Below are 23,089 nucleotides of genomic sequence, written 5' to 3'. Positions count from 1 at the left end.
TTTAATAATGATTCTATTGGTCTAAGTAAGCCTTAAATACAGTACAAAAAAACTGCAAAACATTTTTACCGATGCCATTGTATTTATCATGGCATTTGTAAAAATATAAGTATAGTAATTTTCAGGGGTATAATTTTAGAATCCTGTAACTAGTCTTAGTTAGTGTGAGAAAAAACAGATTAATAAGACAAGACACATCTAGCATGTGTCTCAGAATTTCATGTTTTGTAAGACTGATTATTTAAATTCATGAAACAATTGGAGACCAGAATTAGTAGAGAATAGCTATTGGATTTGTCATTGCCATCACTATCTACAATAAGTCTTTGAAGAATCTGAATTAGTATGATTTACAACACCATATAATTTCCCTTGGGGATCAATAAAGCATTTCTGAATTTGAATTTCAGTTGTTTTGGAATTTGCCTTTATTGTAGCTGAAGGTTGGTGTTATGACAATATGAGATTAAGAATTAGAAGGTACTGATAATCTGCCAGAGCAAAGTGATGGTAGGAAAGTGTGTGTTTCATTTACTGTATGCATTCCAGTTCTAATCTTTTCACAGTTTCATATATTATCTCTTATGAAGCAGGGATAAAATAGTTGCTGGTTTAAATTGCCATCATAGTCATAAAAGAATAGTTAGCACAATGCAGTATTTAGTAGGTTGTTACATTCCATGGGTAATTCATGGAAACTGCATAACATGTTATATTTGATGAATTGAAGGGGCTTTTCTTGAAGCTGTGCAGCCTTAGTTTGTGGTAGTTTTTGAAAATTGAATTACCATTAAAAGCATATTGAATAGCTGCCCATCTAAATATGAGGTTTTTGTCATCCATCTCATTATTAGAGATGCAAGCAGAAAGCAAAAACAGTTTTAACCACCGAAAAGCACCAATTGTTACATGTTGCTATGTCGAACTTTATGAATGAGCATGGATCATTTTTGAAGTTTTGTCCTGCTTCTATATGTGTCCTGCTTAATACTAAAATAGCAAAAATGTAGTTGTTTACCAACTAGTAATATTTACTCAACTTCCAGCAATGCATTCAATGCTGTAAATCTGTTTGTACCTGCCATGACACCCAAACGAAATAACACAAGCGATAACAAGTCAGTAACAGAAGTCTATTCAAGACAGCAAATCTTCACAATAAGATCCTTAACTATGTTTAAAGATCTCTTCAAATATATTTAAAACAACTGCTCCAATTTTGTCTGTAATACCGCTTCAAAAAGATGTTTGGCCATCCTTGTTAAATTCCAGAATAATTAAATGTTTGTCACTTTCTTGACTCTTTAAAGTCAGAAGTTTACATAAATCTCCTCAGTATGACTAGAGTTTAACATTTTGTGTGTCCTTACACAAGCTGCTCATCATCATTTACTGACAGAACCAAGTCAGGTTGGCTTACCCTTCACTCACACACACTTTGTCATCTCTGGCCACAAAATTTCTTCCAGATCTAAGATCATTTAACTAATGCTTTGGTTCATTCTTCATATGGAAAACCCACTGCAGTGATCCCTCGTGTTTCGCGGGGGTTGCATTCCAGAAATAACCTGATAAGTGAAATCCTTGAAGTAGTTACCTTTATTTTTTTACAACTATTACAGAGCATAATTAAATACTCTACATTGAAACCAAAGAACAAAACCTGTTTTCAGCTCAGCAGATATGCGTGTTCATCAATCACGGCATTAATGTCTTCCGGAGTCATGTCATTAATCCGTCTCCTCCCAGCTTCTTTGCGAGATTCACAGCTGTATCTACGGCAGAGCTGCCAGCCACAGTTTTTTTTCAGCAGGCATTCAAAGTTTCAGTTTCCATCTCCTGAATGGCCAATCTGTAGTACGTATATTTTAGCCAATCAGGAACCGAGACCGCGAAAGGTGAACCGTATTATAGCAAGGGTTCACTGTAATGCCTTGGCTTTGACTTCCTGTTTGACTGAAGAGGTAGCTTCAAAATTTGTACGTAGCTTCCTTTCATCATGAGGCCATTTGTTTTGTGAAATATAAAATGTGTCCTCCAGTAAAACACCAACATAGAACAAATCTGTCAAGTTTGAAAAGCTTCCCCCTTTTGCCTGAACCTAAAAAACATATTATTACTTAACATATCAATTTTAGCTGCCAATTAGAGGATGTCCCTGAAGTTTTTGTTTGTATGTGCCTTTTCAAACTGTAATCTTGTGTTTTATGTTTCATTTGGTGGATTAATGTCTTCCTGTCTGGATTACGACACTCTCTGATGAGCCTCAACCAGCATATTTTAAAGATTCTTTTGTTCTGAAGATAAACACATTTCTCAACAAAATCATCCATCCCTGCAATGTCTCATGGTTAGACATCTCCATAGTGTTTATACTTGCACATCATTGTTTGAACAGATGAGGGTGGCACCATAAGGCATCTGAAAGCTGAACCCAAACATGATCAGGAGTTAGTCCACTATTCTCTTCATGATATCTTGACTAATATTTTTTTTTGTTGTTGTTTTTGGATACCAAAAAAGGAATGTATGTTCAATGACATCACAATAATGTGATTGAGCAATAAAATGCATCATGCAGATATGATGTGAACTAAGAGTAACAGATGTATTTTGTTATTTTAGAAAAATTAAGAAGAAAGTTTAAAATGAAACATATGTATTAATTAGGTTTTATTGCAGGGAGGAGGGAGTCAGAGGTCTGACATTGTTCATTACTGTTATACACACCCAGTGTTCAAAAGTTAAGAAATCTGTTGCATAAATTTAGAGAAGTCAAAAAGATTCATAGTGCTGTTTTTATTTTCCACTCATAAGGAAAATGCAAGCCATCTTGTTTACTTTTTATGTAGACAAACTTGACAAAGTGTTGAAGCTGCACAATTTTTTCATTATATCTTTCATTCAGTTGTCTGCTTGAATTCACAACTTTTATTTCTATGTCACTAACATGCATTTGCATCTCACAAGCGGTTTTCTTTACAGGCTGACACAGATATTCAAGCTCATCCTTTAACCTGTGAATACACACTTTCTTCAGTCATCAACTCTCTCTTCTTCTTCTTTCCTCTTGATGTTCTCCCTTCAGAGAAATGTAACGCAGCGTAGTTCAGATCAGGTCCAGCTTCAGTCTATTTGGAAAAACACATTTTCAATCAAAGTTATTTAGTAATGTTGAGATGTATTGTTTAGTATTAAAAAGAACAAATTAGGCAATTAAGGTTTTTACTTACATCATTTCCTATTTGGCTAAAGTTGCTTCTTTTCTCTGAAGAAGAGCTTTCTGTAAACATGGATGCAACACTCAGTTTTAGATTTTGTTTTATTTTACGTGATTCTACTTTTTTCTGTCATAACATATGTTTGAAATGTATAATTTAGTCACTGAAGCAAACCTTTAAATCGATGACATGCTGATCTTTGTGTTTGAAAGCAAATGAAAAAAATGTTAAAAATTACAGAAATGACCAAACAGATTATTGCAGCTATTGTGACCACCGTCATGTTGTTTTCATTTGTTTTACCTAGAAAACAAAGACAAAGCATGTAATTTTCTCCATCAAGAATATGTTGCTTCAGAGAACAGTTACTTATTTGTGATGATTTAGGAAATTTTGAATGATATCTCAAATGATGTAAGTCATACCGTTTTTAATTTCATTTCCAAATAATATCTGTCCACATGTGGCCACAGCGCAGTAGTAAGTCCCGGCATCAGAGGAGCTGATATTCTTATAGAAGTTATAAAAACATCTCTTCGGAGAGTCAGATCTCTTCTTACAATTTTCTGACTTTTTTCCATCGGTGTAAATCATGTCGGGAAAAGACTTTTCTGATCTGGATCTGAACCAGAACACACTGGGTTCTCCTGAACAGGTTGTGATGTTAGAGTCAGAGAGGACCGAACACTGCAGAGTCTCTGAGCCTGTTGGCTCGGTGGGACCAGAGACCGTTGGTTGCTGAACAATACTCGTTATCTGAGAAAACACAGTGTAGTTTGATGTCCTTTTAGGCATTCCTGTGAAATAATCATATTGTTTGTTAGTGAACTATTGAAACAAACTGAAATATTAAAACAAGAGTAAGATGGGTAGATAACTTTATTAGTCCCTTTGGGATTTTCCTTCAGGGAAATTTTAGAATTTCTACAATTTCTGGAAATTGTAAAATAACCAGGAAATTTGTTGAATTTATAATTGTAGAATTTTAATACTCAATTTTTTTTCGTAATAAATTTAGCAAAAACTTTCAACATGTTTTTTATGGCACATTGATTTTAAAAATGTCAGTCATGGCAAAAGCACAACAGTCAAATGTTGAAACAAATTAAGTCACAACACTGTTGTAGCAGGCAGATAAAATATGAGACTCTTATTCAGTATATGTATTTTCTATAGACAGATTATGCAACAAAAAGGTCAGGTTAAACATTTTCACTACTTTAAGTTCCACAGTTCAAAGAAAATATTTCTGCTCAGTTTTTTCATTATTTAATTTAACTTCAGGGTGCTGTTTGGTTCCTGACATTTTGATAATTTTGTTGATTTAAAGTTAGTTTGTGCACTGTTAAAAAATAAATAAATTATCCCAAACTTACTGTAAAATACCGGCAGCTGTGGTTGCCAGAATTTTAAAATCTGTGTTAATATCCTGGCGATATTTTACCATAAATTAGAGACTTTATTTTTTAACATTGTAGTTTTGCACAGTTTGCAATGATTTATTTTACTTTTCCAACTAGACAAAGAAAGATCTGAATACTATAACCCTAGACATAATAGTTTACTTACTAACCATGATAATAATCAACATAGTGAAAAATATTGCACAGTATCTAATATACACTAAAATGTTTTACATTTTTTGTACTTTTTGGAACAATAATAACTACAGATGCACACAATGGAATAAATTGTCTATTTATTTCATATGTAAGAAATACAAATGAAATAAATGTTTTAATGACTTGATAATAAAACACATTTACAAAAATATTAAAATTAAACATTGAATGCTGTTTCCAAACAAATTACTCACTAAAAATGTGGTTCTTTTGTCACCCTGAGCCTTACTTTATAGTAGATTATATATTTTTCAGTAACATAATCGTGTCTAGTTGGATTTCAGGCAATGATACACTGGTCAATTCATGAATTAAAAAATATTAAAAATACTGGAAGATAAAAATATTATATGTTACTGACATGATATGTAATAATGTCTAGTTGGATTTCAGATGATGATACCCACTGGTCAATTTGTGAGTTAAAAAATATAAAAAATATAGGAAAATAGAAATGACTGATTTACCTTTTACTGATATATAAGTCCCACTCCATATAGATTTAACTCTGTCCATTTGAGCGCAGTGATACATCCCCTCATCTTCATGAACTGTTGTGAAAATTGTAAGATTGCTGCTGTGCTCATTTGATGTTACAATGAATTTTGAAGCAGAGTTTTCTGGTCCATAGTTGGGGCTTATACTTTTCTGCATCATCGCAATTAAAGTCAGAATATCTCCAGCACTCTGCTTGTACCAGTAAAGCCACGTGTTGCTCTGATATTTCATGGCAAAATCACAAGTCAAAGTCACAGACTGACCCAGTTCAACGGTGACCACTGGAACCAGAGTATCTATATTGGGGGGAAAAAACAAGTCATTCAGTAAAAAATCATGAAAAATAACAATACTATATAGATAAGAGTCCAGGCCAGTTTTTCAGGGAAAATATTTTCATGTAATCAATATCTCAATTCAGGTAAATAGTACTTACATACTTGATGAAGAAATAACAATGTGAGCCATAACAGAGTCATGGTGACACTGTCTTTATTCAGAAAGAAGATCCTTTAGTAACTAAGGGAGGTGTGGAGATCCTGTCCGTCAAATGCGCCTGATTGGTTACCTCACAATATACAATCAAAGGGCATTTCCTGTATGTACAATGAGCTTTTGTTCTCATTTTTTTAATCTATTTTTCATTTCATATGAATGTTGGTTTTGCATGCACCATTAATGGTTCTTTACTAAAGATAACATATACTCAGAACCAGGATAATAAGCAAACATGATGCAAAATTTCGATGCAGGGAGCAAATTGCAAATGTTTGTTTGTCTCACATCTTCATAGCCAGCGCCACCAGCAGGCCAGCTTTTGCGGCATCTTTGAACCACACTATAATCCCACATTTAAATTTAGCAGTTTTTGTTGTCAAAGGACTCGTTTCACTGTAGATAATGACACTGACCACCTGAAACAGCATCTTTAAAAGCTTAATTGCTTTTGTTTTGAAGGTGGTACACAGTTGTCATCAAAACTTTGGCATAGTGTGTCCATGGTGTACTTAAATAAATTCATTTGAACAGATGAGCATCTGGAAATTGTACCCAAAGATGAATATGAATTGGACTAAAACTGATGTAAGTGCATAGGACTATAAATTCTAATAAAGGGAGAAGTAAAACAAAAGAAATCTTTTGACAAAAATAGTGTAACTTTCTATGCAAAAATGTTTTTTGAAAAAAAAAATATTTTACTCTGCATTTGCTTCAAAAGTAGTAAATATGTACTGCAAGAAAATAAAGTGAAAGAAAAATGAAAAGAAACATTGAATACATTCACCACTCATCTAAAGCTTGTAAATGAAGTGGAGGAGATTGATGATTATTACAATGAATCTTGAAGAAAAATTCTGTTTGATGCAGGGGGATTATGAAACTGTCCTGCATCATTATTCATTTCAGTTTCTTCTGCACTCTGCTTGTACTATTAAAGCTATGTAGTGCTTTAATGCTCATCGGTAATAGTAAAAGTCACAGGTTCACTAAGTTCAACTGTCACTGAAACAAAAGTATCTGCACAGTGGTGAAAAAAATCCGGCAGTGAAAAGTGTGTGAAACAATAAAAAATGGCATAGAAAAATAAACAATATTAGATTTTGAGGAATCAAGTTACACATAGTTGACCTTGGACATATTCTGTCTAAATTTATACATGTACTAGCATATCTGATAATGAGGTAACAGTGAGAACCACATCAAAGTTATTGTGAATCAGTTTTCAGTACTGGGTTCTTTATTTCGAGGTGGAGGTGTGGTGATCCCAGCTATCATATGACTCTGATTAGCTATCATCAAATAACGGCATGAAGAGCATTTCCTGTTTGTACAATAGATCTTTTTTTCTGTTTCCTTTTTTTGTTCCTTCATTTGGTGATGTCTGTTGTGTTTGAATACCTCTTAGAGGGCTGACATGACATTAAATAGAAAACAGCTGACTATTCCTGTAAGAGACTTTTAGTAATTTGTTTCATATGTTTTTTTTTCACCACTTGTTTTGGATTAATTAGATGTCAATATGTGTCAATGTAAGATTTTTTTTTTTTAATGTGTGGCTAAAATAATTTGTGGAGTTGTACATAAGAATCTGAAGTTTTCCATTACTAAAAGAAAATCTTCAGATACAGTTACAACTCACAGCATTTTACTGACTCTATGTTCACAGTTACAAGGCACAAATAGTTTTGCACCAAAACAAACTCCGTATGTGGGTCACTTTCCAAAAAAAACGCTGCAACTGGTGGCTTGTGCATCTGTTTGCAAATGCGAAGAAGGAAATTGTGCAATGTAGTCAGTTTCTTAACAGGAGAGACTTCAAAAGAAAGTGTCTAATGTAGTTCTTAGAAACTCAGTGAAAGTTTGACAATGGTTTTTAGACAGAGTGTTCTGTGAAAGCATAAGTGAGACACCCCATGACCTGTAGGTGAGGATGTGGTGAATAAAAGGAAGCCTTTAAAAATAATTAAAAAATTAACAGAACATCACACAGGTAGATGAGTGTGCAATAAGTTTTTTAAAATATGAGTTAAAGTTTGTACTTAGAACTTTTTAATAACTAGTAAAAATATTATGTCTCCACAAAAAGAGAAGATAACACAAACTATAATATGGATTGTATGTGTTATGTGTTAAACATTTCACTTAGATTTGAACTAAAAAATAAGGAGATGTAGCCTTATCAGACGACCACTTAAGAGTCATTTTCTTTTTTCTTTTCTTTTTTTTACCATTACTAATACATTGCTGTGATGGTAAAAAGTAGCTTACAAGAATCCAGATGAGATGAATTAACATATTTATTCAAATCTTTCAAAGCAAGAACAAAAAAAAAGCAAAGTCAAAGAAGTCTGCAAAGTCTGCACTAGCTAATTGTTCATTGTGGCTGACGTTTACAGATTTTGGTCTGTAGATCTTAAAAAAAACATGAATTTGAACACATCCTATGTAAATAGGTTGTTTACATAACAGAACAAATCACAAAGAAATTAAGCAGCAGCTGAAAGAAATTATGATGGTTTTGGTGGGCTATTCAGAACAAAGGAATCTTGTAAACAGAAGTGTCTCAGTGGGTAAAGTAGTCATTGTACATGTGAAAGGTTGTGGGTCTGATTCCAGCTTCCCCGTCACGTGTTGATGGGCCCATTGGCAAGGCACTTCATTCCAAGAGCCACAATAATGGCAAACATATTATAAACATGGTGCAGAACATTACAGCACTTTAAACAATTAAAAATCCTCCAAAATCAACTACTGACGTATTGGATTTGAGACATCAGCACACATTCAAACATCTTGTTCATGCATTGAAAACATTAAGCTATTCTGAGTGAAAACACAAGGAACCAGAGAAAACATCCATCCAATGTCCACTTCATTTAACCTGTTGGTCTCAGGTTGTCATTCACAATGACAGGGGTGTCAAACTCCAGTCCTCAAGGGCCGCTGTCCTGCAGTGTTTAGATGTGCCACAGGTAAAAAACAGTGGAATGAAATGGCTTAATTACCTCCTCCCTGTGTAGATCGGTTCTCCTCAGCCTTGCTAATGACCTAATTATTCTTTTCAGGTGTGGTGCAGCAGAGGCACATCTAAGAGTTGCAGGACAGAGGCCCTTGAGGACTGGAGTCTGACACCCCTGTGTCAGACAGGTTAACTAAAATGTTACATTACATGAACATTTCCATGATGTTAAACTCCAAGGAATTGTGTACAAGATTGATCATTGCAAAAGTTATGCTGAACAAAAGTGTTTTACTGCTGCAGACTTCATCTTTTGTCTTTTGCCGTTTTCATCACTGTGAAGATGACTGCAGAATACAGCCTCCTGTCTTTTGTCTAGAATTAAATAATAGATAGGAAATTTAGGCAGCTTTGATACAAGTTTATCAGCATGTATGATTTCACAGCAGTGCTAAAACTTCACCTGTTCTCTGTTCTGACCAGGGATTTCATGCAGCTCAACAGCAACTGGGTTATAGAACAAAAATGAATAAATGTCCAACATTTTTAAGTAAACAATTAAACTAATAGTCCATTAAATATTAATAGGTCTCTCGTCTATATTTAGTTTGCAGAACAGTAACCAATGCAAAAGTGTAATTCAAGACACTTGTAAGAGAATACCATTGAATACTTGTTTACTTTCGCTTTAGCATGTAGATGCATACAAGAGACATGTTGAAGTTGTGTATTGTAAACAGATTAGTACAAACAATAAACCCACAAACCTATTTTATCTTCATTAAACTTCTTTTCGTTACTTCTGCTGAAAATCAAAACAAAGTTCACCAGCACAGAACAAGCCAAAAGTCCTCCGAGCACAATATCAGACAGGAGCACTTCTCGTCCTAAAATAAGAAAATATTAAAATAAGAAAATATTACAAATATTTTAACATCACGGGTAAATTCTAGACGTTTACTTAAATCTAGAAGAGTGATTTGAAATTTAAACTTTACCTTTAATAACATTACCTCATTTTTTAAGTGCAATCAGTAATACTTTTATAACAAATTTATATCAGTAATGATTTCTTGGTTAATGTCAAGTTGTCATAACAAAGACATTTTGAATAATGTCAACTTTTTATTAAAAGTGTGATAATTTACTGAATGATGCTTTATGACAACAGTCATAAATATTCATGAAGGCTTATTCATGTTCATGACAGGTGTTATGTCATATTTATGACAGTGTCATGTCAGTCTTATTCACCCCCCTTCAAAGAAACCAGATGTTTTAATAATGTAATTTGATTAGGCATGAACCCAAAACAGCAAGAAACCAAAAAATGAAGAGATCTTACCATTCACAATCAAATTTGTGCCATTAACAAATGCCAGGTTGTATGCTGCTCCTGTCTGACATAAATATGTTGCTTCATCCTCTTTGCTGACATTTCTGATGATGAGCAAATTTATGTATCCCACATTTTCAACTTGGAACCTTGGGTTTGGAAAGTTCTTATCAAGCTTTAATTCACTAAAAGTGCCGCTAACAACTGTTTGGACCATATGTCCATAATTCATTTTATACCAGAAAAACAACCCATTATCATGACCTGATGTATCGCATGTCAAATTCACAGTTTGGCCAAGTTCAGCTTCAATCACAGGAACCTTTAGGGCTGGAAGCACAACTAAAATAAAGAAAGAACAACCACCATTGTCTTAAATGACTGTGCCACTAAAGTGCAGACATGAAACAACAAAATTTTACATATTTCAGTTATTCTTCTTTTAGAATATACAGGACGTGAACTCACCCATTGTGCTTAGAAAATAAATAGCAGTCAGTCCTCTGAACATCGTGCCTAGTTACCTTTCTCTTGGCACAACCAGCATCTTCTGACTCAGATTCAGGTTAACAATCTTTAGCTCAAATCAAGGTGATTGGCTGAAACAGAAAATGCACACTCCACAGTTCTGTACGGCAATGACCCATTTCCGCTGACTGAAAAATACCTTTCGACTATTTTTTTGCATTGTATTGTCAAGCAAATAAGTATTTGTACTAGTATTTCAAATATATTTAGCTATGGACTGGAGTCATTAAGCATTTTTGTATGATAAATGTATTTTTGTAATTAAAGCAATAATTGAAACATGTATTTGCTCGACTCACTAGAAGTAAGAATTTTTTTTAGTATACCATATTTATGTGATGGCTGTATAAAATTCAAGTGATTGCTTTTATTTATTTTTATTAATATTTATTGAAATTCAAGCAAACATTTCAAAGTAAAATATTTTCTTAAAGTATGTAATAGTAAAAAATACATAGGGCAATGTTGACATTTATCAAATGACAAACTTTCTAGTTTTTTCTTGACTAGGGCAATTTTTTTTAATCTTCTATGAGGATTATTCCCTATATTAGTAGTGCAGAAGTCTGTCAAATTGCAGAAGTACCAAACTACAAGTTCTTCTCCTCCCCACATAGTTGGTGCATATTACCAGCAGTTCTCTACTTGGTGTAACGTTTATGCAGTAATTAATTGAAGGTTAAGGAAAAATAATGTAAAATAGGTAAGTATAGTGTCCATCACAAGTTGTCAAAGACAGATATGTATTTAACACATTTAGAACAAAAAAGACAATGTTTATACATATTTAAATCTGAGTAACATGCAACAAACCTTAAAGAGCATTACAGCCAGACATTGACTTCTGTTTGTACATGTTTAGATTATTTCAACACATATCTATTAACCATTACATTGTCGTCTTTTGAATAGAATATTCTATCTTGTTGAATTATAATATTCTCGAGGAAAAATCTAGATTATGTATCTTATATGGATGTAACACACGTCTGATACAGCTAAACATTTCTGCTGACCAATTAGTATCCTGATATCTTAATAATGTCACAATCAATGGATATTCCACCACTTCACAGATCACCAGACAACCCACAAGGTCCAAATAGATAGATGGCTATGTCCTAGTTCAACAAAAAAAAGGTCTAAATTTGGTAACGAAATCTACTGTCCTTATGTAATATTTCAAACTAATACTCTGCACAAAGTTTTGAAATGTTGCTCCAAATAAACGTAAATTGGATTTAGATTATTCAGCAGAAAAGCTTGTATGCCATCTTTTAAAGACCAAAAGCTTTTACATCAGCAAACTTTTTTTATGGTGATTTTTCAGCTTCAGTATCCATTTTCATCACAGTGAAGACTGCAGCGGTGTACACCCTTCTGTCTCCAAATGTCTAAGTAGAAACATTACAACACAACTTATAAGGTCAATCAAAGAAGAAGGGAACTTGTTTGTACCTTGCAAAATGTGTCCAAACATTTGGTGAAAAGCGGTGTCAACATTTTACCTGTTGGCTGTTCTGAGGTTTTTGCAGCTTAGCAGGAGCTGGACAGCAAAAGAAATAAAAATAATTCTAATCCAGAAGCAACACTTTCCTTCTAGAGATGTACAGAATAAGTATCTTCTATTACCTTGACAATGTTCACATTTGTTTTTGTTCGGGGAGCAGATGAGGACAAGGAGGGCTATTAAACTTATGGTTAAAGCGGTAGATAGGACAAAAGTGACAGTGATGGCCTCCGACGGCCACAGACCTGATTCTGTAGCATTATTGTAGAAACGGCAAGAAAGAGAATAATGATTAAACATTAATGATCATCACACTCATCTTACATCCAAATTGGCTAAGAGTAAACAAGTGATTTAAATAAGTGAAGTAGATTTCTTGTTCTCACACAAACTCAAATGATTCAGTGAAAATATATCAAATTGCACACTTACCTTGAATACTCAGGTTAGCTCCATTTCCTAATAATATTTCTCCACATGTGGCGACAGCACAGTAATAAGTCCCAACATCAGAGAAGCCGGCGTTCATTGAGAAGTTATAAATGCATCTCTTCTGAATGCCGGCTCTCTTTTCACAAGTACTTGACCTTTTTCCATCAGTATAGATGAGATCCGGGTAAGATTTGTCAAATCCAGCTCTAATCCAGAACATACTGGGTTCCTCTGAACATGGCTTTTGGTCGGAGTCAGTGAGGAAGGAGCACTGCAGAGACACTGAGTCTGCTGGATTAGCAGAATGTGAAACTGCATGCTGCTGAACAACTTTGTAGTTTGATGTTCTCCTTGTTTCTGTGTTAAAAAGAATTAAATGTGTGTTTGCTTCCATGTTTTTGGGTTTAAATCTAATTTACTTAAATATTTTTAACTTATATTATCCAAAATGCAATCAACATTGGATAAAATTATGCCTTAATTTATATACGTAGATTTATATCCACATATTAACACCATAGGAGAAATTGTTTCTCCTATGATTGTAACATCCTTACGATCTTTGTGTGCTCAGAGAGACAAAACATTTGAGTACTTCAACTCATCTCAGTCACATATCTTAACTTCACATTGAAAAATACACAAATATCATTTCAATTTTTAAAAAGGTCTCTTTTTTTTACATTAATTACCTTTTAATGACAAGTAAGCTCCACTCCACATAGTTTGGAGCCAGTTAAGGTAAGCACAGTGATACATTCCTTCATCTTCTGTTGAGGCCTTCAAGATTGTCAAGTTGCTCACTTTGTCGTCATACGTTGTGTTGAACCTCGAGGCAGAAAATCCTGGTCCATAAATGGGGTTTGTGTTTTTACGCAGCATTGAAACTAATTTCAGAGTATCTCCTGCACTCTGCTTGTACCAGTAAAGCCAACTGACGCTCTGAAGCGCCTCGCTTAAAACACATGTCACCGTCACAGGTTGACCCAGTTGAACTCTTATCACTGGAACCAAAGCATCTGTATTAGATTACAAATGTGCAACAAGAGTTGGTTTAATAAAAATAAATAAATAAAAAACATGATGTACACAGTTTAACGAGAAGATTTTACTTCAAAAAGCGATACTTACAGCCTTGATGAAGCAGAATTAGTGAGACCCATAACAGAATCATGTTGCCAAGGCCTACTTAAGAAACCTCACGCTGTAGCAACAGGAGGAGATGCGGTTTTGTAGATGTAGATTTAATCTGATTGGCTATTTCAAAATATACATTGAAAGAGGACGTCCTGCCACAATGATCTGCCTTTCAGTGGGACATATATGTTTTTAAAACGCTCTAGTTAAGTTGGCATGTTGGCTCTAATACTATAAAATTATACAAAAATTGCAGAGCAGATGCTATTCCTGGTTGATAGAATCATCTTGAAGTTGCTTTATATGCTGGTGAACACATAAATCACATAAAATCCAAATAAAGCACATAAAAATTTTGAGTTTAGCATGACAAAAATGTGGAAAAGTTAAAATCAAGATGAATATTTTTTAACCTGAAACCTTTTAGTTTCATAGAGGGTAAGTATTTGTTCCGAGGGTCTCTGGAAACAACCATTTTTTTTACTGTCTTCTGCAAGAAGTAGCTTTAAACTAAAATGCATACAGATATATCTTGATTTTCAAATGTAATTTCTACAATCTTTTTTCATCATACTACTGTTTAACCATTATTGTTGAATTATTAAATGCTAACGGTGTGATGTGGCCGAAGAAGGTTAAATACAAATAAACATTAAATCAGCTAAATGTAATTAAAATTAAATTTTAATAAAGCATTGGGGAGATTGGCAGGATTATCAGGGAACAGGAGAGGAGAGGATATCAAAGACAATAAATGATGTGACAATAATCTAAAGAAAGCTGATGAGAACAACAAACAATAAGAAATTAGTAATGAGTAATAAGAAAGACCTAATATGCTAGTCAAAAAACAAAACTTGCTGATTTGGATGCAGGAACCGACACTACACTAGACATACAGTGATTAAAGCTACTACAAAAGGGCTAGTGCACACAACAGAACAAAGACAGGAATTTGAAAACCAAAACCAGAAGAGAACAAAACAGAAATCAAATAAACAGAAACACAATATCCACAATGTGACAACATAACATTGTTTATAAAAATGCACAAATGTCTTTACTCAGATCCATAAAACACAATTAAACAATCCAAAAGCACTATTTTATTACATCTATTACCGCATTATGTATGTATCCACAACAATAGCTTGATTTTAGCAATGTCTATGTTAACAAAAAAAAATGCCTAGATTAAGTAAAAGCAATTAACAGTTTAATCAAAGGAATCCAATAAAATGAATCTGTGATTTAAAACGTAGTTCAAAACAAAAATGAACTGGATCAATCAACACAAAGGTCAAAGGGTATCTTTTTAAAACCCGAAGGCTTTTACCGCAGCAAACATCATCTGTGTTTCTGCTGTTTTATTTGTTGCCGTGTTGTCAGATTTCATCATGGTGAAAACAGCTGCAGAATACATCCTTCTGTCTTCCCTTCCCTAAGAAGATCAAATAAAAAAAAATTACAGAGAAGGCAAATAAAAATTCAGGAAACTGACTTGCTACTTTAAAATGTGTCAAAACATCTGATAAGAAAAGGCATGATATATTTTACCTGTTGCCTTTTCTGGCCACAGTTTTGGTCCAGGATAACAGCTTCTACTTAAATAAAAACATTAAATAAATTAAAAGATTAAATAAAGAGATAATAGTTTATTTATTGAGAAGTACAAGAAAAGTATTTTGAATTACCTTGACAATGTCCACACTTGTTTCTTTTGATGGAGCATAAGAGGACGGCTATACCAATCAGACTTATGGTTAAGGCAGCAGACAGGAAGAAAATAACTATAATGGCCTTTTTTGATCCCAGACTGAATCCTTGAAGATTAGAAAACAAAAAGATTATACATTCGAAAAACTCCAATTACACTTAAGCTAAATTACAGCTAATCCGAAAATGCGATAGTTGAAACTACATCTTTAGTTTATCAAACACTTAAATTATTTCATTATTAAATCAATTTATATATTATACCTTTAGTTTACAGATTATTTCCATTTCCGAATATTATCTGTCCACATGTGGCCACAGCGCAGTAGTAAGTCCCGGCATCAGAGGACCTGATATTCTTAGAGAAGTTATAAAAACATCTCTTCTGTGAGTCAGATATTTTGTCACAGTTGTTTGATTTTTTTCCATCGGTGTAAATCATGTCGGGAAAAGACTTTTCTGATCTGGATCTGAACCAGAACACACTGGGTTCTCCTGAACAGGTTGTGATGTTAGAGTCAGAGAGGACCGAACACTGCAGAGTCTCTGAGCCTGTTGGCTCGGTGGGACCAGAGACCGTTGTCTGCTGAACAATACTCGTTATCTGAGAAAACACAGTGTAGTTTGATGTCCTTTTAGGCATTCCTGTGAAATAATCATATTATTTGTTAGTGAAGTGTTGAAACAAACTGAAATATTAAAACTAGAGTAATAGAATTTTTTTGGGAATAAAATTAGCAAATACTTTAATATTGACGGTAGAAGGATTAAAAAAAAACATCCATTATGACAAAAATACAAATAATATCAAATATGAGACACTTATTTCCCAAATGTGTTTTCTATAGACAGATGTGTGGTACAAAAAGGTCAGGTTAAACATTTTCCCTAGTTTAAGTTCTACAGTTCAAAGAAATCAATTAATTTTGACTTTCAGTCTGTATTTATTTAATGTAAAATTGAAAAAAAACTTTTTAAGTTTATATTAAAAGCACAAAAAACATTACAATTTATCATTTTATGCTGGTATCAAAACATTACCCACTAAAAACTTGGTTCACTTATCCCCCTGAGTCATACTTTTTTTTTCTTTTATTGAAGATATATTTTTCAGTAACATAATTACATCTAATTGGATTTCAGATAATGATACCCGCTAGTCAATTTGTGAACTGAAAAATATTAAAAATGCTGGAAGATAAAAATGACTGATTTACCTTTTACTGATATATAAGTCCCACTCCATATAGATTTAACTCTGTCCATTTGAGCGCAGTGATACATCCCCTCATCTTCATGAACTGTTGTGAAAATTATAAGACTGCTGCTATGCTCATTTGATGTTACATTGAATTTTGAAGCAGAGATTTCTGGTCCATAGTTGGGGTTTATACTTTTCTGCAGCATCGCAATTAAAGTCAGAATATCTCCAGCACTCTGCTTGTACCAGTAAAGCCAAGTGTTGCTCTGATATTTCATGGCAAAATCACAAGTCAAAGTCACAGACTGACCCAGTTCAACGGTGACCACTGGAACCAGAGTATCTATATGGGAAAAAACATGTAAAACAAAAAAATGACAGCATTAAATGTTAGACTGAACAGAACCTAAATGCATATTTAAGACACTTAAATCAGAAAATATTCTCTCTCAAATCATGTGAAGAATACCTACGTCCTTCATGAAAAAGCAACAATGTGAGCCACAACAGAGTCATGATGACTGTGTTCGTTCAGACAGTAGACCCTTCAGTAAAACACAAAGGTGTGGCGATCTTGTCAAATGTGTCTGATTGGCTATTGCCGAATACACCATCAAAGAGCATTTCCTGTCACTATGAGCTTCTGCTTTTTTTTCCTACCATTATTTGATCACCTAAATACCCAGCGATTTTTTTTCTTTTCTTTCTGAACTGTTGCTTGTTATTTGGTTAACACTAAATATACCTACTGAGGGTAGGGAGGTGGTGGTCAGACCACTGCCATTAGAGCAAATCAGATTTGTCAGAAACATTTTGTCACCGTTTTTACAAAAAAGGTGTCACAATCTACACTGTGAAATGCACCTGAATGGTTTTTGTAAAGTATGCAACAAAAGGCTATTTCCTGCTACAAACCCTATGTGAGAAGTATATTCTCTTTTTCTCTTAAATGTTCTTTAATTACGTTTTCCAAAGTGGTTTTATATAAACATCAATATTTTTTGTTTATCAAAACACAGAAATGTAGATCACAGACACGGTGCTGAGTATAAGACTGTGTCCGTCCAGTAGCTTTTCTTACAGCGCCACCAGTGGGTCAAAGGTTTTCGTCTTTGAGTTTCAACATTCACTGCATATATACAGAATCTACAGTTATTACAGAATCATGATTAGAATAGGGAATCTGTAATAATTAGTCCGATGTGCCAAGTTTAATCAAATAGGATGTGATGGAAAAATAGACAAAGTTTCTTTCAGAACAGTCTGATGGCAAATAGTTTGAATTGTTACAGGCAGTAAACAATATATGAACGCTACTCTTGTAATACAGATGCTGGAGTAAATATGGGGTTGTAAAAGTGTGCTGTTTTTTGTTTTATTTCCACATGAAATGTATGGCCTTCTCTGGTTAAATGAGCAAGGCTGGACAAAATGGCATCGTTGTTAAAGTGTTTTAGTGTCGATTACGGCAAAAATATATATACAGTAGACTGACCTTAAAACATAACTTACTGTACACTTTTTTTTACAACGACACAGTACTTATTTTGAAATGTTGCCCTTACAGTACACTATTTGTATTCTTTATTCTGTTTTTATATATTGCTTATTTGTATCTTTGTCTGCACCTCCTTGCTTTGCTTCACTGTTGCTGCTGTTGTACTGAAAATTCCCCATTATGGTACAATGAAGGACATTTCTATTTCTTTCTATTCTTTAGAGTACCCTGTGGAAATCATCAGAAGAAATCAGTGTACCCTTCAGTTTGAAACCAACATCGTATCTTTCTGTCATCAAAAGCTTAGGTCTGCTCTTAGACTTTCATTTCATAATAAATTTCATTTAAAAGAAAACAACTGGATAAAATTAGATTCAATTAATTTGAATAATCCTTAAGTACATTTTTTCAATAACTCCAGTAAGTGAAACACATACAGCTGTTATAAAGTATTTATCTCTGTTAATTATGATAATTGTCCACTTGCATCTAATGAAAGCATAACATTCAGGACAAAATTTCTGCATATAGGTTGGGATTTCCTCTAAATATGGGAAACAAACTTCATCAGAATGAATATTATGATTCTGTTCTTGATGAAAGAAAATTGATTTTACATAAATCCCCCATGTAGGGACTGCTCCGACCTCAAATTGGGAACATTCAGCTTGTTGGATTGTCTTGCATGTGGGGCGTTCCCCAAGCACAAACAAGAATGTGTTCAATGTCCCGTGTAGCCAATGAGAAAGTAATAGAGACATAGATGGCAAACTAAAATACAGAAGATAAATTAACTGCCATGACGCACCAGAAAGTCTGGTGGACATTGTTTTCCTCTGCTGAGAATATTCCCCAAATTATCACCATTTTTCTCCCTCACCACTCATGTTTATTTAAGTGAGGTATGCTGTCTTTGTGTAGCTTTAGACCACACACTGTATAACCAAACTTGATATATCTGGGGGGATTTTACCGTGTGGTTTCACAGGTTTTGAAAATTCATCAGCAATTTTAAAATCTTACTGTATCAACCAGGCATTATATGGGATTTAAATAATATGTTATATACACAAGAGTTATTACTGATGTCCAACTTAATACCATTCAGATTAAGTCACTGACTAGCTTTCATTCAAACTAGAAATTAAGATTCATCAGGTATTTATGTTTTCAGCTTGTAGTCTGACTGGATTAGCATTTCTGATTGGTAACATCAGTACTGATAAACTATTCCTCCATTATCTGATATATGACGTCTCTCTCTTGCCATGTTAGTCTGTGTAGCATAAACTACTCCAGTAAGTAATGAACTGTTAGTGTGCTGAACCTTTTTACCAGGGATCTGATCTGTAAAATGATAAAACGTTGAACTTCTTATGTATTTTTACAAGCCTTTTATAATCTTTTTCTATTAGTAAATGCTCAGCGCAGCTCGACTGAGGTCAGCACAGTTCAGGTGGTTTTCCATGACAATTGAGTAACAGCTCAGGTGGGTGGGGTTGATGGTGGATGACCCCAGAGTCTGAAACGTTGTGCAACTTTGAGCGTGAGAGTTGCTCCTGAGACACAACTAGTGATTCTAACCCCTCACCGATCAATAACCAAAGGTCTTCCGTGATCTTGTTTTTAGCCAGAAGTGGGACACTTTGAACCACAGTGAAGAAGAGTTGGATAAACATGGGGATGAGACAATGTAGCTATTACAAGTTGAAAATCCTTGTAACCAAGACGAGCCCATCACTAACAATTAGTTTTATTTGGTGTCTTCTAAAATGTGTTCACCAAAACAATGTGCAGCTCAGTCAACATGAATTGAAACTACTTCATCAAAATATTTATTCATGAATTTTATATTTTTAAACACATTTTTTAATTGAAGAGAAACATAAAAAGCTGCTTTATTTCAGACACATAAAGAACCTCATTTAGGTGAAATTTTTCAATACATAAGAATTTGAGGCCATTTCATTAAACTGATGAGATTTTAGTACAGCACTAAACTCTAAAAAAATATTTACAAAAAATTATTTTTACAAATTCTCACTCCTCGCAGTTACAATGAATCTGAAAACACTGAACTGTCTTTTATCACAATGTCAGTATCCCATATAAACTTAGAGCCAATCATCTTGACATCTGTCCTTTAACTTGTGAATATAAACTTTCTTCAGTCTTCAGTTCTCTTTTCTTCATTCCTCTTGGCTCTTTCCTTTCAGAGAAATGTAATGCAGCATAATTCAGATCCTGACCTTTGTCACTCTGTGGAAAAAAGATAAAAAAAATACATCCATTTCAATCAATTTTGTTACAACCAGCTCTGTTGTTCATTGTTACAGTAAGTCAGCTGTAATAATAATTATAGTTTAATATTATTTACCTCATTTCCTGGTTGGCTTAAGTCATTGTGTCTTGGTTGAGAAGAGGAACTCTCTGAGTAAATAGAACATGGTAATTAATGTGACTGTGGTTTTAAAACATTAGCTTAATAAATTACACTTACCCTTATATTGAGCACAGGCTGATCTTTGAACTCGGTAACAAATAAAAATAACATTCAAGGTCGCAGAAATGGCCAAGCAGATTAATATAATCACCAACACAATCCTTATTGTACTTGTTTTTTTATCTGGAAAACAAAGACAGATAAGATCATTGATTCAGAAAAGCAGGGTTTTTTTTTGTTGTAACACAAATGGCACAATACACACAATACCTTGATTGCTCTTTACAAGGTTTGTTCCATTTCCAAATAGTATCTGTCCACATGCGGCCACAGCACAGTAATAAATGGCACCTTCAGATGATTTGACAACCTTAGTGAAATTATAACTACATTTCTTCTGACTATTTGACGTCTTTTCACAGTTTTCAGGTATTTTTCCCTCAGCGATGATGAAATCTGGGTAGTATTTATCTGATATGGCTCTGAACCAGAACATACTGGGTTCTCCTGAGCAAGTTGCATTTACAGAGTCGGAGAGAACCGAACACTGCAGAGTCTGTAAGTCTGCGTCACTGGCGGGATTAGAAACTGTTGGCTCTTGAACAACAGTGAAGCTCGAAATCTTCTGAGCGTTTTCTGTGAAGACAATAAGGAACACAGCTGTGAACAAGAGATCTAGCATCTTGATTTTAGTTGAAAGTCGAAATACTAATACTAAAAATGTGTTTGTTTTATCCATTGTCTATTAATAACTGAGGACTTTTTTTTTAAATAACTCAGTCCTTTTTTTAATAGATGGATTTAACAATTTTAACATGTAGACCAAAGTCTCTCGTAGCTAAGCTCAAAATTGTTTGTCCCTTTTCAGATTTATATTCAGTTTTCTCTTGTATTTTATAAAAAAAAAAAATAAAAAAAACTAGCATGTTGGAAATGATTAATGCCTTTATTGATATGTAAATCTTTATATCCATTGCAGATAACCATCGTTTTGTGTCTCACCAGCTTTTTGCATGTTTCCACTGGTATTTGGAGATGAGCTCTAAATCTATGAGGCTGAAAGTTTCCTTATAATCACCCTAATCTTTAGCTACACAAATTCTCTATTTGATTTCAATTCTCTATTTCAGTACTACTTCTAAAGATAATAAACATATTAGTCAAATTACAATATTACTTTAAACCTAAATCTCCCGTGGGTATGAACAACGATGGTGTTAACTCTGTGGGGTTTTTGATAGGAGACAATTTTGTTTTCAGGGAATATTTTTTATTAATTTTATGGTTACGTTGTCTGAAAATAAAGACAAAGAAATATTTTTTTTTTCTTTTCACAAATCATTTGTAGCTGTCTGTGTCGTTTCAAAACTCTTTTCATGTCAGAAAATTAACAGTGAGGAAATTGTCGACAAATAAAATTGTTTTTCATCATCAGAAGTTTGTAGTCTTATATTTAAGCTATTTTAATGGAATATTTAACTTTTAAAGTATTTAAATATTCTGCTAACATATTTTAGTTAAGACTGCATAACCGATTATCATCAACAAAAGTCGCAACTGACCGCAAATTATCTTGTCTTTTTTTTAATGAATTTTCATTGGAATATATGTTTTCCAGATTGCATAAGAAAACTCACTGTTGTAGAATATCAGATTTATTTTTATTATTTTTTGATTAACTAAGGGAACACATTCTGTTAAAAGATAAATTGAAACTGGAATTTTTTTTGGACAATGTATGTATCAATTGTGTTTGAGCTAGTTTCTTCAGTCTTACTTGCTTAAGTTATACCTTTAGAGTAATAATTTAAGCAATTTTACAAACAAGAGTTTGTTTTACCATTTTTATTCTCTAAATTGTGAAGGACAAACTGGACAAATAAAATATTAAGAGGGGCTTCAGATATTTTAATTCCAAATAATACTTCCCCAATGTTACTGAATGCCAGTTTTTGGTATGAAAAAAACACCAAGGATATTTACCTTTTAATGACAAATAGGTCCCAGTCCAAGTAGATTCAGTCCAGTCCATATAAGCACAATGGTACATTCCCTCATCTTGTTCTAATGTTGACGAAATGATCAAGGTGCTCATGTTGTCATTATATGTTATTTTGAATCTTGATTTTGAGAATCCCGGGCCGTAGGTGGGCATTGTACTTGTACTTTTACGCAGCATTGCAATTAATATCAGAGTATTTCCTGCACTTTGCTTGTACCAGTGAACCCAGGTCACAGTTTCAAACTTCTCAGTCAATTCGCATGTCAAAGTCACCGGTTCCCCACGATGGACTGTGACCACAGGAACTAAAGTATCTGCAGTAGATAAAAGAAACGTTACATGATAAAGATCAGTTTTAAAGAAACTGCTGACAGATGAGAGATAAAATAAAACAAAAAAATCTTCAATAAGACAAGATTCTGTTTTTAAATGTACTTACATCCTTGATGAAGAAGGAACAGTACAAGCCATAGCAGAGTCATGTT

General features: G+C 33.7%; 3 protein-coding genes, 1 long non-coding RNA gene and 1 pseudogene across 6 annotated transcripts; all 5 read right to left on the bottom strand.

The window, feature by feature from the left end:
- Positions 1 to 2,784: 2,784 nt before the first annotated feature.
- Positions 2,785 to 5,824, bottom strand: LOC106932951 (uncharacterized). Of its 2 annotated transcripts, none has more exons than XM_088009469.1 (6): positions 5,778 to 5,824; positions 5,311 to 5,637; positions 3,647 to 4,018; positions 3,396 to 3,524; positions 3,234 to 3,283; positions 2,785 to 3,131 (listed from the first exon to the last, which is right to left on the bottom strand). In XM_088009469.1, the coding sequence occupies exons 1-6, from the start codon at positions 5,818 to 5,820 to the stop codon at positions 3,006 to 3,008; spliced, it is 1,047 nt and encodes a 348-aa protein (XP_087865595.1). In that variant the 5' UTR covers positions 5,821 to 5,824; the 3' UTR covers positions 2,785 to 3,005. The 2 variants fall into 2 exon arrangements, with proteins under 2 accessions (XP_087865595.1, XP_087865596.1); XM_088009470.1 differs by having other exon boundaries at positions 3,396 to 3,418.
- Positions 5,825 to 8,101: 2,277 nt separating this feature from the next.
- On the bottom strand, positions 8,102 to 10,177 carry LOC148156937 (uncharacterized). Its single transcript, XR_015764471.1, has 3 exons — positions 9,569 to 10,177; positions 9,265 to 9,308; positions 8,102 to 9,176 (listed from the first exon to the last, which is right to left on the bottom strand). It is a non-coding gene; the product is annotated as an uncharacterized LOC148156937 (long non-coding RNA).
- A 937-nt stretch (positions 10,178 to 11,114) lies between these two features.
- Positions 11,115 to 13,781, bottom strand: LOC148156936 (uncharacterized). The gene is made up of 5 exons (XM_088009710.1): positions 13,739 to 13,781; positions 13,300 to 13,626; positions 12,298 to 12,964; positions 12,174 to 12,211; positions 11,115 to 12,059 (listed from the first exon to the last, which is right to left on the bottom strand). Exons 1-3 carry the CDS (start codon positions 13,779 to 13,781, stop codon positions 12,591 to 12,593), a joined length of 744 nt encoding a protein of 247 aa, XP_087865836.1. The 3' UTR covers positions 11,115 to 12,059; positions 12,174 to 12,211; positions 12,298 to 12,590.
- LOC106908792 (uncharacterized) lies at positions 13,696 to 17,505 on the bottom strand (annotated as a pseudogene). Its single transcript, XR_015764468.1, has 6 exons — positions 17,135 to 17,505; positions 16,678 to 17,004; positions 15,725 to 16,105; positions 15,439 to 15,567; positions 15,302 to 15,345; positions 13,696 to 15,185 (listed from the first exon to the last, which is right to left on the bottom strand). The product of XR_015764468.1 is annotated as an uncharacterized LOC106908792 (transcript).
- A 2,462-nt stretch (positions 17,506 to 19,967) lies between these two features.
- On the bottom strand, positions 19,968 to 23,089 carry LOC106932950 (uncharacterized). The gene is made up of 6 exons (XM_015011922.2): positions 23,044 to 23,089; positions 22,586 to 22,918; positions 20,873 to 21,238; positions 20,660 to 20,785; positions 20,537 to 20,589; positions 19,968 to 20,418 (listed from the first exon to the last, which is right to left on the bottom strand). Exons 1-6 carry the CDS (start codon positions 23,084 to 23,086, stop codon positions 20,284 to 20,286), a joined length of 1,056 nt encoding a protein of 351 aa, XP_014867408.2. The 5' UTR covers positions 23,087 to 23,089; the 3' UTR covers positions 19,968 to 20,283.

The sequence above is a fragment of the Poecilia mexicana genome, unplaced genomic scaffold, assembly GCF_051168715.1.
Source record: "Poecilia mexicana isolate PSO_F unplaced genomic scaffold, ASM5116871v1 scaffold_10, whole genome shotgun sequence".
In the NCBI taxonomy this organism is placed as follows: domain Eukaryota; kingdom Metazoa; phylum Chordata; class Actinopteri; order Cyprinodontiformes; family Poeciliidae; genus Poecilia; species Poecilia mexicana.
This window is presented reverse-complemented; position numbering and strand designations above follow the sequence as displayed.